Genomic DNA, 16,875 nt, shown 5'->3' with positions numbered 1-16,875 from the left:
GGTTCAATCAGAGTATTTACGACTATAAGCACTTGCTCAGACCACTCACCAGTAGGTTAGCCATTAGAAAGTCTTACAATTAACGACACGGAGGCGGTGTTAATAAAGCTAATCTTAGAGGACTCCGCATGACGTGAAATCTGGGTGACAGTCATTCATCATATTACGCGTCTCTGGTTCCGTGGTTATGCGAGACTGTCAAGTCCGGGTAGTTAACCAGTTATATAGTCCGAAGCAATCTGTTGTATCGCAGCCAGCCCATTTTCCGCTGAACGTGACCCTTCTGATGAGCGGTGACAGAGATGACAAGAGGCCGGCTGACAGAGACCACTAACGTTATGCTACCGATTGCTGATAAGACCCCACATTGATCGTCAAGCCCCGTGCACAAAGATTCACACGCGATTAAGAACCTATTAACCCAAGTTCCATGCAGGTGTATGATCAAAAGAAAAAGGAGACCGGCGACTGCTTACCTCAGGCGGTGTGTCGAACCAAGTTCCGCGTAGCAGCCATCTTCGGAACCCCACTCTCCCTCTGTCCACAAGAGCAGAGTCCCCCTCCCCAGTCGCCCGTCTTCCGCCAGAGAAATCCCAATTCACGATAGAATACACTAACTATAAATCCCGATGATATTGATTTCCGGCTAATTCTTCTTCTTCGGAGATCGAATGGAGCGTTGTCGGAGGGGGGGGCTGTTAACCGGCGCAACTCATTTAGCCGTGCCTTAGGGGAGGTGAGCAGCCCACCGCCTCAACCACGGACACCTCGAACCCCTATCCTGCCAGTTTCTCCATGTAATCTTCTTGGCCGGTTTCTCATTGAACGCATACGATTAAATCATTCCACTATCATAGCAAGAAGCACTTGGTACAGCAACTCCGTTAGCTTTTGACTTAAGTGAAATGCTAACACTGGGTAGCTATTAGCTGACACGCTAGCTAATAAAACAGTGACATTGGAATTAAAGTGGAAGACAGCCTGCACACTGCAGGCTGCTTAGCCTTTGAGGGCTAGCCGATGGACTGGTTAATCATAAAAGCAAAGATTGAGGAAAAACTTAGCTTAATTTTGGTAAGCACGGCTAACGCTAGCGGTAGGCTGGACAGCCCCTCCGTGATGTTAATATCAGTCGAAGGAGAGGGGCTGCATTGGGGGCGCACTCCCGATGCCAAGCGAGCACGGTCCCGCGCGTTCCAGAGAAATTTCCCACAAAATGGCTGCCAAAACAAATCCACGTCGGATAGTTGCAGGACTTTAAGAAAATATTTTTATAATAACGGGTCCTGGGCAAATGTCTCTAATTTTCAAAATCATTTGGAAAAGTGTCATGGTAGCTTAAATACTAGTGTTTGAAAAAGTTTGGAAGCGATTAAAAGCCCGGCTGGTTCATGCAGCAAATTGCAATTTCAAACCAATCAACACGTCGTCAGTATCGTCCCAAAACAGTGACGTCGTGGCCTTCGATTTTGTTGTCGCGGCTGTGCGGAGATGACGACAAGGGAACATTAAGACACGATTTTGATGGACGTCTTCTGTTAATCAACTGGGCGACCAAATATATTTGCATTGGAATACTCCACTGCAACATTCCACTACATGAAAGCACGCTTTATTTACAGTGTGAAAGGTACATGTCCCTTACACAGACAAAGATCTTTCATCAGATCCACAAACTAAATCAAAAACGATTACACAAGCAACTGCTTCAAGTTTGTTCCCTCCTTTGAGTTACTTGACCTCTGATTAGAAATGCTATAAAAAATAAATGTCTAGCCTCCTTGTGTTTTCTACATGGCTAATGACTGCACCGCCCTGACTGGCGTGACTTCCGTTTGAAAGGGCTTCACAAGCTGCCACGTTTGACAGTTCAGTTATTTAGAAATTAACTTTATATATACCTGGTTGTACCCAACACGTTTTGTGGGATCAGAAGCATGGGACCAAAAGAAAACAAATGATTAGAATAAAAAGTATATTAAGAAAAGATACAAGAGATACTTTAAAAAAAAAAAAAGGTGGGGTACAAGCTGGGCTCAACGCAATTTTTCAAGCCCAAACAGAGTACAAATAGACTCATATGTGTATTTGTAAGTGTGCAATACAGCTATATTCAGATCACCTAATTTTACACCAGTGGGTCACCAAAGTGTACTGGGCCCAAATGTTTTGTAGCACGTCTTGAAAGTTGAGTTGTTGCGCAGTGATGACGTGAAAAGCCAACAGCCAAAATTGACAGAAAAGCATCAAACATATTGAACATAATACAGCTGCTCTTGGGGGCCAACATCTTATTTCTTCTGTTTTGGTGGAGGTCTGAGGAAGGACAGAAAAAATGCAACATTTAAAAACTGGACAGTGAAGAGAAATTTGAGAGCCATATTGAAACAGCTGTTCAGCTCTGCCTACAGTAGTAAACTGGCATGAATAATGAATATGGTACGTGACAACCGTTTTAGGTCATATAAACATAATATGTCCAAACATCAGTATCCATCATTGTGACTTGGATGATACTCTCATCACATTTGATAGCCAGGTTATGCAGAAATCCACATAATTGCAAGGGCTTCACATTTGCTTGCTAGTGTAAATACTTTTCAGTCACATTGGCCAGCCCTATCTCATTTGAATGTTTATTTCACATTACCAAATCAACTTCAATATTAGCTCAAAATCAAGGTTGCGGTTTGCTCCAATTAGACTTTCATGGGTATTATTTTGATCACAATAGAAAAAAAATGACTGCTTCGGGTATACAAGTATGAATTCAATGTTTGTCATAGTGGACAAAATGAAAAAAATAAAATTTCTACTTATGTTTTAATGCATGCCTTTGCAGTCTTTATGCAAGTCTATGTACTTCTACATTAATAGAACTATCATGAATTGAACTTTTTAAACCCTATCAGGACAACACTAATTTAAAAAGGACAAATCTGAAAAGAGGGCAAAATCTGAACAAAATGTCACCATATGAAGAGATGAGTAACAATTAAACCATATGGTGAGAGCATAATTTGTGGACTTGCAAATACTGTATTTTCCCCTACATATTTGATGAGACCGTTTAGCTTTAAGGTTGGTCCACCAGATGGAGCTGTTAAACCCAATAGGGGAAAAAAAGGCTGCAGTAATGTTAATTGTCCTACCATCTGCAAAGTACTTAAGGGAGAAGCACTATGCTGGTCATGTACCTGTAGATGCCCACTACCACAGCATGGTCTCTTTCATAAGGCTCCAGTGTGAGCTGTTCCTGTGGTTTCATATTCTCCGAAGTCATCTTCTTCACTTCAGAGGCAAACACAGCCTCTGGTGCAGCTGTCGAGTCTATACAGTTTGCCTGTTTACATGAAGACGGAATATAAATATTAGACAGGGTGTATGTTGTGTTTGACAAATTTAAAACCAAAAGCAGTGCAAGTCTTTCTCAGACCTTTATATTTCAACTTTCATATTTTGAAAGTTCTTTGAGCGCTAGAGTTGGGTAAGTGAGTAGGTATCATACACATTCACATAGCCTTTCAATATAGTTTGAAAATTCTTGCTAACTTCATTTTTAACAGATTTTCTTTTCATCTGTCTCATGAGAAACAACATAACCTTTTCACTGTTGAAAAGGACTGTAGGCAGTCATCAGTATACCTTAATAGAGATGACAAAATGTCCTCCATTCTTCAGGAAGTTGTGAGCATTCAAAGCAACAATCCTAGTCTGGTCTGGCTGCGCAACATCAGCAAAAATTACATCCACCATGCCTGAATAGGAACAGAGCATATATTTTACAATCTTGTAGATATCACTGTGAGAAATGTAAGAATCCTCAACGATAACGTTACACGTTTTTCTTAATAAAAACTACACATAACCAGGGGTGCACAACTGACTAGTCAGCCTCAAGTGCATATGGCAAGAGGGATGAAATTTAATCAAAATTGAAATAATCACAATTTGACAACAATTTAAAAATATCTATTCCAATTGCCCCATCAAAAAGACTTTACCGATACACACTTACCAACCAACATTCTGTACTTGTGTGGGTGACGAGCATCTTCAATGATGGGAATGATATTTGTGCGTTTCTTTGCCACATTAAGAAGATCACGACCTGATCTGTGAGAGAACTCTACAGCATACACCAGGCCCTCCTGCAACACAATTTGTTGTATGCGCATATGCTGTTAATTCATTATTTCATAACATGTGGTAATTACATGTGCATCGAAATAGGATTTTTTTTTTACATTATTCACATGTATGTCACAGGAGCTAAACTTTGACATGCATGTTGTGGCAATGATAAGAGAGATAGCACTCACCGGCCCAACAATATCAGAGACGTGAGATACTGTTGTACCAGAGGCAGCCCCCAGATACATAACTTTCGCTCCAGGTTTTATGTGGATCTGGTCAACGCCGCCTAAGATGGCTGCGGCCAGCTTCGAACGGAATGGATTCCATGCTCTGTATTCAATCTTGGTTTCTCCTTCCTAAAAGAAGAGAAAAAACAAACGATGCAGAAGTAGTAACGCAGATTACGATACTGCAACAGCAGTGGAAACAACGCACGTCAGACTCACCTCAACACTCATCCTCTTCTCTCCATAAACAGATTCTCCTATTACCATGTTCTTGGTTACCAGAGCATCCTCCTTCCCCCTGCAGATGAACACCCCTAGGGAGACAAATGAGTTAGCATCATTGAGGGGGTCACCAATATTTTTGAAACAGAGCGATTTCTTGGCTACCGAGTAACGCGAAGGGCAACCGGTTCTGAAGTAACTAATAGCCGGAGATGGTCCCCACCTCAAAAAACCAAACAAAATAAATGATGAACACTGAGTCTGTGAATAACGAACTGCTAATATGCGGGAATCACTGTAGTGTTCTGCACCTTGCCTGTAGTTTATGACTTGTAAATAAACACATTTGTGATTTTTTTAAATCCTCGCTGCCATTATTTGCGCAAAAAACATGCTGCTGTTTGTGCTCTTTCTGAAACAGGATATCCTAAGGGGACAATATTAACATAAGAGGTTACGAGAGTCGTTGCATGAAGCAAATAATCTGCAAGAAATTACTTTTAAGGGCAATACATGACAAATGTAAAATATTTGACCATTTTGACATAATTGGGGCACATTTATAATTGAATCTCTTACTACAGACATTTAAGTAGGGCGGCACAATATTGGAAAAACATGGTTATTGAATATAGCAATATCAATATTGTTGCGATATTTAGCACACACACACCTAAAAAACTTCTTTTCTGATGTAATCATTACATTTTATTCACTGCTCTGCTATTGTGGGGTGTTTACTGTACATTGATTTTACACTGGGATAAAGAGCTATATTGCTTTTTTTTTTAAAAGGAAAAAATAAAAAACCTCACCGCCATGTTGTTGACTATTGTAGTTTATACTGTAGGTGATTGGACAAATTAACATGGATAGACAGTTATTTAGAAGTAGAATAAAAAAAGAATCACCTTCATGTCTATGTGGCTCCACCAAGACTTTCCTTCCTCCTCCAAAGCCTCCTCGTCCACCCCTTCCTCCTCTTCCTCTCGGGGTACCTCTGCCTCCTCCCCGGCCCCTGAATCCTCCTCCATCTGGAGACCTGAATCCACCTTGGGAAACAAAGTTACATCTCTCACATCAAGTTGTAGTTACAATTAGTTACTATTGCACAGAAACAAACAAATATGTTTTGCAGTGAACCAATTGAAATCGAATGTAAATGTTGCATCGCTTAAAAAGGCCCATGAGAAGTTTGTTTTATATCAAAGTGTAATAGAATAATCACATTTGTAGTCTCTTCAAAATCTGGATTCACATTCAATTTTAACTGATTTGAGAAAGCGGACAAAAAAAGGCAACTGTCCATTTCCCTATATGTTGGAATCTTAAATTCCTTAAAGTCTTACCTCTTCCTCCACGGCCTCCACGATCACCGAATCCTCCACGGCCTCCACGGTCACTGGATCCTCCACGACCACCAAATCCTCCACGGCCACCAAATCCTCCACGGCCACCAAATCCTCCACGGCCACCAAATCCTCCACGACCTCCTCGGGGACTGAATCCTTTAGAAGGAGCACAGACCGTGGAATATCAGCAGAAATCACATGTGTATTGGGACTGTATTTCAAAACTGCAACAGTTAACACTTACATATGATCAATGACCAATAACCATATAAACAAAATCGACTTAAACGTATGTACACGCACGTTTCATCAGTTAAACTAAAACGTAATAAATTAATAAAAAAAAGAGACTTAAGATTTGTTTCAAATCTGTTAATTGTATCAGAACCGTCTTTACAGGTAGTTAAGAATGCAGTTAAATATATGGCTCTAACTATTTACATCGCTCGATGAAAATACAAAGAAAGTTACATTTATCGTGTTTCTGTTTAGCTACAATCAGATTGACACGTATATCCGTGTTTTTAGTTTTGTTTATTAAGATAGTATATTTGACATTGTGTATTTGGCTGTTCGGTGTTCATAAACTGAGCAACACGTGAGTGAAGTCATGGCGGATGAGCAGTTATTTGTATAGCGGCAATCAATTCATATAGTTTATCAAATACGGTGCATCGTAAATAGTTTATAAAGGACAGTGCACCGTCGCAAACAAAACTATAGACGGATTTAAACGTTTTACTGTAACGTTTGTATCGTCTCGTTAGCTTTGCGAAGAGTCGGGGCCACGTGGAACTTCGCGAATTGGGATAGCTATTGAAAAATTGCGATTTAAACAACGGACAACAAGTTACAAAAAACAGTGTTATTTTCTTTACCTGGCCTCATATCTCGGTCTGTTTTTAAACAGCTGAGTCAATACTCAAAATTTCTGTCTTCTTTACCAGTTCTTGAGCGTGTAGATGCGACGCACATGTGCCACTACCGGATGCACAGCACAACTACTTCCGTCGCTTCTTCTTCCTCAGATTTTTTTTCCCCCTGGTCAAGTGCATTTTCAAATCTGTATTGCCCCCTATTGGCCGCAGCGTAGTAAACGATAGACAAATTATGCACACCGTAAATGAGTATTTGCCCAATTAAGCGTAAAATGTTTTTTAAATTGTGAATTAATTAAGTAGGAGAAAAAAAAACGCCTTGACGCTATCCTTTGTTAGAAAAAGTGTTTACATCCTTAACCTAATAACGTACTAGGCAACCCTAAGCACGAGCAACTGATAGCAAGCGATTTCTACAGGAGTTTTTTTACATCTACTATATGGAAATATTCTAATACATACTGGTTATCCTGTTTTATGTTTTCGTACTAGTCTTGTTGGTGTTACCAACAAATGCAAACCAAGTTTATAACAAGAGCATTCGCTTTTAAGAACGCAATCTTGAATACAAATTGACAAGAAATGAATGTACTATTTCATGACTCAAGTAATTTGGCGCATGCGTAGTCACTATGAGTACCCTTTCTTGTTATGACGGAAGTAGTCGGTGTGGGCTGACACGTCACGGACGGACGAGGTTACTGAATGAAAGATGGCGAGCACCTATGAGAGTTTTAACTTGTAAGTGCTGGGAACATTCACTTTGTTTTATAGTACAAGACAATGTAGGCATTAGGCATCTGTTTTACTGGCAGGTTAGATCTAACCACTTACAGCCTTGTACTGGTTTAACGCGTACGTCACGGGTTCCACGATTGACAGTCGACAAAGTTGTATTGCTCAATGTTACATGTTTTGCATTTGATAACCGATTTAAGACACATTTAAGTGTTGTAATGAATGGCCTAATCTGTTTCCCAATCTGATTGTTTGTTGCTGTTGTTCTACCAATTTTAGCCGCATTTTCTTTCAGCCAATTGATACGCTTACTCCTCTCGCTTGTTTCTGTTAAATGGCTTTCTTTTGCGAGAATGAAGCTCGAGGTGCTGGGCGCCCTTTTCTGCACATTACAGGCGCACCACAGCTGATAAATTTTACATTGAGGCTTGTGACGATGGATCTGTGGACGTGTTGGCCATCGATAGGGTGTCAACTGAGATGACGCTCACAGGTAAGCATTCAAAAATTGGTGAACATTTGTGAGATCGCTCTTCATGAATGCGTTAATCTTCACAAATTGAATGATATTTAGGCTACATATTGATTTCCTGTGCCCTAACGACTGCCCTTGGATGTCCCATTGTCCACAGTTAAGAGGGACATTCCTGCATCTGCTGAGACCAGGCCAATATGTGGACTCATGGGGACGATACGCTTGGTGGCAGGTAGTATGTTAAATTATAAACTGGAAAATTGTTAGTCTTTGACCATCTCAATATCATCATCCTTCCTGGTTGTGCTAGGTATGTACCTGATCATCATCACTAAGAAGAAGAAGGTGGGGGACCTCCTGGGCCATGCTGTATGGAAGGCTCTGGACTTTGACGTAATCTCCTATAAGAAGACAATACTGCACCTAACAGACAGCCAGGTAGACTATTCATATTTGACTGCAATGATTGTACTTGTGACAAGTTTTTAGTCAGCTTTTGATGATTTCCGTTTTCTCTTGTGTCATTCATGAATATTTAACAGATGTAAATATAATGCGTACATTGCTATAGGCACGATTTTTGCAGCATGGTGCAAAAAGCCTCTGTTGTGTCCTGCGGTGTTTACTTTTCATTATTCTACAGATGCTAGACAACAAGACCTATTTGTCAATGATCAACAACGTCCTACACACAGACAGCTTCTACTTTGCAACAGACTACGACTTGACCCACACTCTGCAACGTCTGGCCAACACCAGTCCTGAATTTCACGAGATGAGCCTTCTTGAAAGGGTGAGTTTCCTGCGTGTTGTTTACTCATTCTACAGATTGATGAGTTTCCACTGACCTCTTTAAAAGAGTTAAGAGCAAGTTTGCATTCTAACTCATGTGCACATCCAGTGGGCTATCTTATTGAGCTTAGAGTTTTGGTTCTGTCTCCATCATAAATCCAAAACCCTGTTTCCACCAGAGTACAGTTTTTTTCATGCATTTTCTAGTGTTTGTATTGGTATTAGTGGGTAAGACTACTCACATGACCATGCACTACTTTTAAATATTTTTTAAATTAGTGTACCAACCAGAGTAATTTTTACATCAAAGTTGGATCTAGAGGAACATTTTTGTTTTGATTGGTCGACAGACCTTTCGACAGTGGGAATGGGAAGATGCAAACAAACTTGTCATTAATATCCTCATGCCAAGTAGGAATAACCATGCTAAACTATTAGGAGAAACAGAAAAGGATGTGAAGAAAAGCTTATTTTACTTGTAATTACAGGCAGATCAACGTTTTGTCTGGAATGGCTACCTGTTGAGGGAATTTATTGCACAGCCTGAGGTAAGGCATTTGTTGGCTTCTTTTTGGATATAAATGTGAGACTCCTCATGTTATGCGTCCTGTTTTGCTACAGTTTAACTTTGAAGAATTTTGACTCCTAGTGCTGAAAGTCAGTCTCACAATCTTTCCTGCTTTTTTTTTTAAACAGTTACACAAGTTTGTGTACCCAGTTGTCCATGGATGTATCCTTTGATTATTAAAACACTTGGGTGGAAGCTAGGCGGAGAATTGTTATCCTAGGCCTGTAGTTTTGACTCCTGACCTTTACAGTTTTATTTTCTTAACACTCATGTTGACCAGTCATCACAATGAAGTCAAGCTGCATCAATGGGAAATTTTTTGACTGGAGTATCATCTCCAGAAGGAGTTGTTTCAGGGCTGGTGTCCGCTACTATGTCCGAGGTAACAACACTTTTAGCCACACCGTACTGAATGACATCATTTGAACTCAAGTTCTTTTCGACATTGAAATCCAGGCACATCCAGTGGATATGAGGTCTACTTGTGTATTGCTTGATGGGGGCCACAAGTGTAACTTGTTTTTTCATTGCCAGGCATTGATTCAGAGGGCCATGCTGCTAATTACGTGGAGACCGAGCAGATAGTGCAGTACAACAGTGCCAAGGCTTCCTTTGTTCAGGTCAGATGATGAATCCCCATTGGAGAGATTTTCCGATTTGTCATGAAGTGCAGTATTTGAGGAAGAATAATAATCTGTTTGTCATGTACACACACAAGTACATAAATGATCTCTTCATTTGGAGTAAACACAGTTAGTGGCACACACTGGAGCAGGGAGCTACTTAAGTACCCGCACAGCAGATTGGAGTGTCTGTGTCTTGATCAATGATACCACAGCCAAGTGTCCAGGATGTTGGTGGTCGATGGTCTTTAACCAGGGTCCGCAAATTGGCAGGCGGCAATCAAACATCCAGCTCAACTGCTTTGTCTCTTGCTATCTAAAAGAACTTGAAAAGTCAAGGATTTGGTAAATCCACCAGGAAAAATGTTTAGATTTGCTTCATAAAAATGATAGTAATCACAAAGTACACAGTGATATCAGTTTGTTTGATCTCCTTTTTCAGACAAGAGGCTCAATACCCTTTTACTGGTCCCAAAGGCCCAACCTCAAGTACAAGCCAAGGCCACAGATCAGCAAAACAGTCAACCACGTAAACTACTCTTTTGCATTACTCTACCTACTCATTAAAGACTTTTATTTTGGTAGTTAACTCGTGTGGTTGTCTTTTCTTGCTTTTATTTGCTTCAGCTGGATGGATTTCAGAGACACTTCGATTCACAGATAATTCTTTATGGGAAGCAAGTCATTTTGAATCTGGTAAGTTTACGTGTGACTTAATTGTTTTTTGTGCTCACTCACATAACATACTTAAATTTACCTAAATATAAATTCTTTTCCCCTCTTCTTTCAGATCAACCAGAAAGGCTCCGAAAATCCACTCGAGAAGACTTTTGAAAAGATGGTTGGTAACTTAGGGAACGGCACCATCAAGTAAGAGTCGTCCATTATACACATTCCTCTTCACGTATGGCTCAATTAATCTTTTTGCTCAACATATGGCTTTCTTCAGGTACATAGCGTTTGACTTCCACAAAGAGTGCAGTCGGATGAGGTGGCATCGTCTGCACATCCTGTTGGACATGGTTGCTGAAATCCAGGAGGAATTTGGGTCAGTTTGCTTCTGTTTTTGTTTTAGAAGAAAAGTTGTAACCTCACACAGTAGGGCTGTTAATATTGAACATTTTTAGAATTAATTATTCTACTGATTTTTCCAACAATTAATCGAATAGTAGGGGAAATTTTTATTTTGCATAAAAGTGTTACAAAATCAATTTAATTTTCCCCCTGTTGTTTATTTTGTATCATTTAGTGATAAAAACAACTAAATAATATTCAACAATAACAACGAAATGTTTTGAAAATGATTCAGTTAGAGGTGCGGTTATTTTTCAAAGTAAAAGCAGACGTTTGCAAATGTCTTGTTTTGATTAACACACAAAAATATATATTTTTTTTCATGAATGATTACAAAAAATAATGAATAATTACTCTTGAGAGGATGAGATTAGAGGATTTGGACAATTCTAAGGTAAAAAATGACAATCAAGTCAATCAAGTGTTTCAAGACAAGCAAACAAATTGTAGTCCCTGAATTTAACACCATGAATTTGCCAGATAACTGAAATAACAGTGGATTTGGGCCACAGGTACTTCTTGGTGGATTCAGATGGCAAGGTACTGTTAAACCAAGAGGGGACGTTTCGGAGCAACTGCATGGACTGTCTGGATCGTACCAATGTCATTCAGAGCCTGCTGGCCAGACGCTCACTTCAAGCACAGCTGCGGGTAGGACGCCTATGCTACAAGCAGTAAATAAAGTTGTCAAAACAACAGAACTAGAGATGTCTCTTGAAGTAGTGACACATGATAGAGGTGTTGCTGTAAACTACTCCACTCTGCTTTCATGTTGCAGATCTCATATAATGTATTGATGTTGTACTATACTATAATAGAGCAAACAGTTACAGTAGATTCCAATAGATGGCAGCACAGCCATGTCAGTAAAAAAAAAAAAAAAAAAAGTGATTTGTGGTCAAGTGATGTTTGTTATTCATCACAGAAAATGGGCGTCCTCCACATGAACCAGCCCATTGAGGATCAAGCAGACTTTGAAAAAATGTACAAAAATGGTGAGCTGTCACACTGTGCTTTTAGTTATTCTTGACTTTATGTAACTACCACGATTTACTCTCTTCAAGTCCTAAAATTAAATGTATGGTCTTGCTTTTGACGTCTTTTCCCTGCAGCTTGGGCTGACAACGCAGATGCATGTGCTAAACAATATGCAGGCACTGGAGCATTGAAGACCGACTTCACCAGGTTCGTTATTAAAAACAGCTACATTTACACATTGGTCAACTTCACTGCAGTGGTTCACCAACTGAACAATTGCCAACATTGTCAAAGCGAAGTGATGAATAATGACTTTAGGTCGATGCGAGTAGAAACCTTATACACTATCCAAACTGAAGTTTGTTTATTCCCTGTATACACATTTTTCTTTTTAGTTGTGTATGGTAATGTTTGACATATTTTCATGTCTTCATTTTATTTTTTTTAATCTTTTTATACACAAACCTTCCAGAGAATCATGCACTTTTTTTTTTTTTCTTCTTCTTTAGAACAGGCAAGAGAACTCAATGGGGGCTGCTGATGGACGGCTGGAACTCCATGATTCGATATTATAAAAACAACTTTTCTGATGGATTTAGACAGGTACAGTATGTCTCAATTATTGAGACAAGCGCAACCTTTTTCATTCGTATTTATTTTACATTGCAGTTAGTGTATAAAAATGGCCATATGAAGGACCACCCTCTGACAGATTAAATTCATAAGTGACAAACCAGCTACACACAGATTAAATTCGACATCTTTTGTGTCAAGTTAGGATTGGGAACTACAAATCGCTTCAACCGAAAGTTTTAATCAGGTTTTAATCACAGGTACTTTAAATGGTGGCAATTGTGTGCAGATCCCTATTTAACATTTGAAAGCGATTGCTTAATTCTGAACATAGCCACATCCCCATTTAGAAGAGTGCACATGCTCTTGTGCAACTATATTGATGGTTTTATGGTACTTCTACCTCTTGTTTTGCTTCATTTGAGTTGTACAGACTATAGATTAACCAATAGTGGCGGAAAAGTTTGAATGATTTAGCTTGGTTTCATGTAAACGCACGTGGAAGGATTTTGGACCAAGACAATTTTTTTTTATAAATTCATTGAAAATAATTGAGACCAAGTTGTGGTTAGTATTTTCTCATGTCGCCACACTACAAAATGAATTGCTCACTTCTGATCTCGATATCAAATGGGCCTCCTGCCAAAAATTGCCAACGTTGTTGTCAATGCGGTGGCCAAAGTACAGGACACCTGCTCATGAACTTGTGATTTAGCGGCTTCATAAAGCATGAAAACAAAAGCCGAACTTTGAAGCCACTAGATTCTTTAGTCATTCTTTTGTATTGATTCTATTGTAGCCATTTCAGACTTTATTACAGGTGACAGTCCTAACAACATGCACATGCAAAACACGTGAAGCTCCACTATATCTCTTTTATAGTTTATGATGGAATGCATCACCAATCATCCAAGCCATGAGAGTCCACACATGATTTGTATGCACAATGAGATTGAAAAATAACAACTTGAAGCGATCTGAAGAATGTCATCGCTATTCAGTTCAACTTGACTGAAGACCAGCAATTTTAGTTCAGCTCTAAAATACATAGAGTTGTCTGCGTTACTTTAATAGCTTGGCTTTTTTTCTGTCAGCACTACTATAATCTCTTCCCAAATACAACACACTGTATCTCATGATCACCTACACTCGCATATGCATAAAAATTATGTAAACAAATGAACGATCAAATTCAAATCCACGTACATTTTCTTATACAATATAATAAAATTAATGTTATTTTACCTTATCGGTTGACAGTGCAGAAATTTCACTGGCCCTGTCTTAATATTGAAAGCTTTGTTTTTTTAACACAGGACTCTATAGATCTGTTTCTTGGCAACTTTGCTGTGGATGAAGCTGATTTGACTACACCACTGCGTGACCCCAAAGATTGGAAATTTCTGACGGTAGGATTTAGGCAAGTTAATGCAGTTTTAGTTTGCCTTTCTTTTAATGCAACTTTTTTGTTTGTCTTTCTCAGTTGCCTATCATCATGGTGGTCGCATTCTCCATGTGTATTATCTGCTTGCTAATGGCTGGTAAGACCAACAACACTAAAGTTTGAAAAATGATTGAGTACACAATATAAAGTACGTTACTTACTCATAAATCTGGCATTCCTCCGTAGGTGACACATGGACGGAGACTCTAGCTTATGTCCTGTTCTGGGGAACGGCCAGTGTGGTTACATGTGGTCTCATCCTCTTCAATGGACGTGACTTCGTCGATGCTCCAAAGCTGGTCCAGAAAGAAAAGATGGACTGAATGTGTGCGTGTGGAAAGCAGCTCCGCCCTAGCGAGCTCACCACCTCATCCTCAGCCTTTTCATCGCTTTATCCCCAGCAGCAGCATCATCAGGCATGGAGCCTTTACTAGTACACAGGGGAGAGTTGAGGATGTCGGTGAGCCAGCAGGGCCGCCTCTTGCAAGACAAGGCACGCAAAATTGTGTGCATGGACCTGCTGCTATCCACACGGCTCCAACACAGAGACAGGACAGTCTACCACAGGCTGACATGTACGCTGAACTTAGCTCTTATTCAATGTCACTGTACCTGTTTTTAGAAGACAATTGTGGGATTTATATAAAATTTCACTTTTGCCCCACTCATTGGGATCAAACTCAGAAAAGCTGTAAATTATTTACTGTATGTCAGGTTTGCCTTTTCATCCATCTATCCATTTTCTGAACTCCTACTCACGATGCTCACGGAAGTGCTGGAGCCTATCCCAGCTGGCAGTAGGCAGGCGACCTCTTGAACCGGTTGCCAGCCAATCACAGGGCACATACACAAATGAACAACTGCCTGCTCTCACACTCACACCTACCAGCAATTTGGAGTGATCCATTTTTTTGGGGGGGGATGTGGGAGGAAACCGGATCACTCGGAGGAAACCCACGCAGGCACGGGGAGAACATGCAAACTCCACACAGGAAGCCCAGAGCTGGAATCGAAACCACAACTTCCACACTGTGAGATGAACGTGCTAACCAGTGCGTCACCGTGTCACCCTTGCCTTTTCATAAAGTACATTATTATGCCAACATACATGGACCACCCACAAGAATGATACCCAAGATATGATACCCAATAGCAAATCAAATATTCTGCTTTGACAGGAAATTTAGTTTGGATCATCACTGTGCTTCATCATACTGAGGACTATTAATGATTATTATTAAGTTAACCAGAAATAGACATGGTTCTGATTCTGAAATCACGTATGTTCACAAGATTGTTAAATGATTACTTCTCAAAGTGTCAACTAAACCAAGCATTATACTTTAACCAACTTTATACCAACTATGGCATAAAGTTAGTTAGCCCCCAGCTAAAAAACATTGATTTCTCCCTGGCATTGTCGCATTATTTTCTAACACTACGACAAAATATGCTAGTTTGTGTCATACGGTTGTACCAATAAGTCTGGGAGAAGAACTATTAATGCACGTTTCATCAATAAGAATGTGATTATAAAGTTTCTCCTAGAAGTTATGACTTAGATTTTTCTGCATCATGTTGTCAGAACCATCAACATTGAAATGAAAGCAAAGCTCATCAAGACAGAATTTGAATCCTGGCATAAATCAACAACAGACTTTCCAGGGTTTGCTGGAATGACAGAAATTTTGAAATAGACTTAGCTCTGACACAAGTGTAGTTTTTGTCTATCAACAGAATCTCTGTAGTGCTCAGTCCGTCACTACCAACAGAATGTCCTTCAGTCCACCACTGGTTCATGCATACGTGTCAAACTCAAGTCCCGGGGGCCAGATAAGGCCCGCCACATCATTTTATGTGGCCCGCGAAGACAAATTTTGCACTGACTTTGTGTCATTACTAAAATTACAAATTGTCTTCACTTTTAAAAACAAATAGAGACATTGCTAGTAATTTTTTTTCATTTGTCTTTTTAAAATATTTGAAAAATTTTTACTAGTCTCTGATTTTCAGTTTGTTGTGTAGCCTACACTGTATGTCTAGAAGACGTTGACAGTCATAATGGTCCTCCGAGGGAAACTATGATGCGGCCCGTGACAAAAATGGGTTTTACACCCCTGGGTTAATGTGTAACACGTACATCGAAGCCTTAAACTAATCCATTGCAAGGCAATAGATTGATGCGATTAATCATGAGGTGCAGTCGCTCAGAGACAAAACAATTTCCCTGACCAAGTTACCAGTTGATATACAAAGCTTGTTATATTGCATATACACCCAAAAGATGGTTGTAGACTATGATGAGACTTTATCCCGCACTGCAAACAAGACTACCATTAAGTGCTAATACAAAAGTTGGTACATTATAACACGATTTTACATCAGATGGATCCCAAGACAGCATGCGACATCTTGTTGATCCCAAGACAGCATGGAACTTCTCCAATCAACTGTGAAAATTGTATCGAACAGCCAGAGGACTATGAATGCAAATCAAGCACAGGAGAGTGCAAATATGCAAGTTGCAATTTTAAAACAATCAGACAAAAATTAGAACAAAATGCTTCATGAATATTTGGACAAAAACAAAACCCAGCTGTCTTTACACTTACAAAGGCACTGTAAGCAATTGCGATATGCAATATGGGTTTGATGGTTTGATTATTGGTGCAACAATTGAAAAGGTACTGACAGAAGTGAGAGAAATGATATCAAAATTCAAGATGACAGACTTGAGTAGCCTAAACTGAAACCCTACCTCTTGTCAATTTTGTGTTGAGGGGATAAATGACAC

General features: G+C 39.7%; 3 protein-coding genes across 3 annotated transcripts in view; 1 reads left to right on the top strand and 2 right to left on the bottom strand.

The window, feature by feature from the left end:
- dyrk1b (dual-specificity tyrosine-(Y)-phosphorylation regulated kinase 1B) overlaps positions 1–1,455 on the bottom strand; it is a 32,092-nt gene extending 30,637 nt beyond the window's left edge. The window contains exon 1 of the mRNA XM_049730292.2: positions 477–1,455. The gene's annotated coding sequence lies outside the window, so the exon portion shown is untranslated. The remainder of the gene's footprint in view (positions 1–476) is intronic.
- Positions 1,456–1,596: 141 nt separating this feature from the next.
- On the bottom strand, positions 1,597–6,976 carry fbl (fibrillarin). The gene is made up of 9 exons (XM_049730314.1): positions 6,817–6,976; positions 5,936–6,094; positions 5,498–5,638; positions 4,584–4,678; positions 4,323–4,493; positions 4,019–4,151; positions 3,646–3,758; positions 3,198–3,343; positions 1,597–2,316 (listed from the first exon to the last, which is right to left on the bottom strand). Exons 1-9 carry the CDS (start codon positions 6,824–6,826, stop codon positions 2,292–2,294), a joined length of 993 nt encoding a protein of 330 aa, XP_049586271.1. The 5' UTR covers positions 6,827–6,976; the 3' UTR covers positions 1,597–2,291.
- Positions 6,977–7,438: 462 nt separating this feature from the next.
- sacm1lb (SAC1 like phosphatidylinositide phosphatase b) lies at positions 7,439–14,769 on the top strand. Its single transcript, XM_049730301.2, has 20 exons — positions 7,439–7,557; positions 7,950–8,047; positions 8,187–8,261; positions 8,340–8,467; positions 8,673–8,822; positions 9,310–9,369; positions 9,518–9,551; positions 9,670–9,771; positions 9,924–10,009; positions 10,455–10,541; positions 10,640–10,708; positions 10,803–10,882; positions 10,962–11,060; positions 11,599–11,737; positions 12,012–12,081; positions 12,199–12,271; positions 12,574–12,667; positions 13,954–14,046; positions 14,121–14,178; positions 14,268–14,769. The coding sequence occupies exons 1-20, from the start codon at positions 7,529–7,531 to the stop codon at positions 14,402–14,404; spliced, it is 1,761 nt and encodes a 586-aa protein (XP_049586258.1). The 5' UTR covers positions 7,439–7,528; the 3' UTR covers positions 14,405–14,769.
- The last annotated feature ends 2,106 nt before the right edge of the window (positions 14,770–16,875 follow it).

The sequence above is a fragment of the Syngnathus scovelli genome, chromosome 9 (genome assembly GCF_024217435.2).
Source record: "Syngnathus scovelli strain Florida chromosome 9, RoL_Ssco_1.2, whole genome shotgun sequence".
NCBI lineage: Eukaryota > Metazoa > Chordata > Actinopteri > Syngnathiformes > Syngnathidae > Syngnathus > Syngnathus scovelli.
This window is presented reverse-complemented; position numbering and strand designations above follow the sequence as displayed.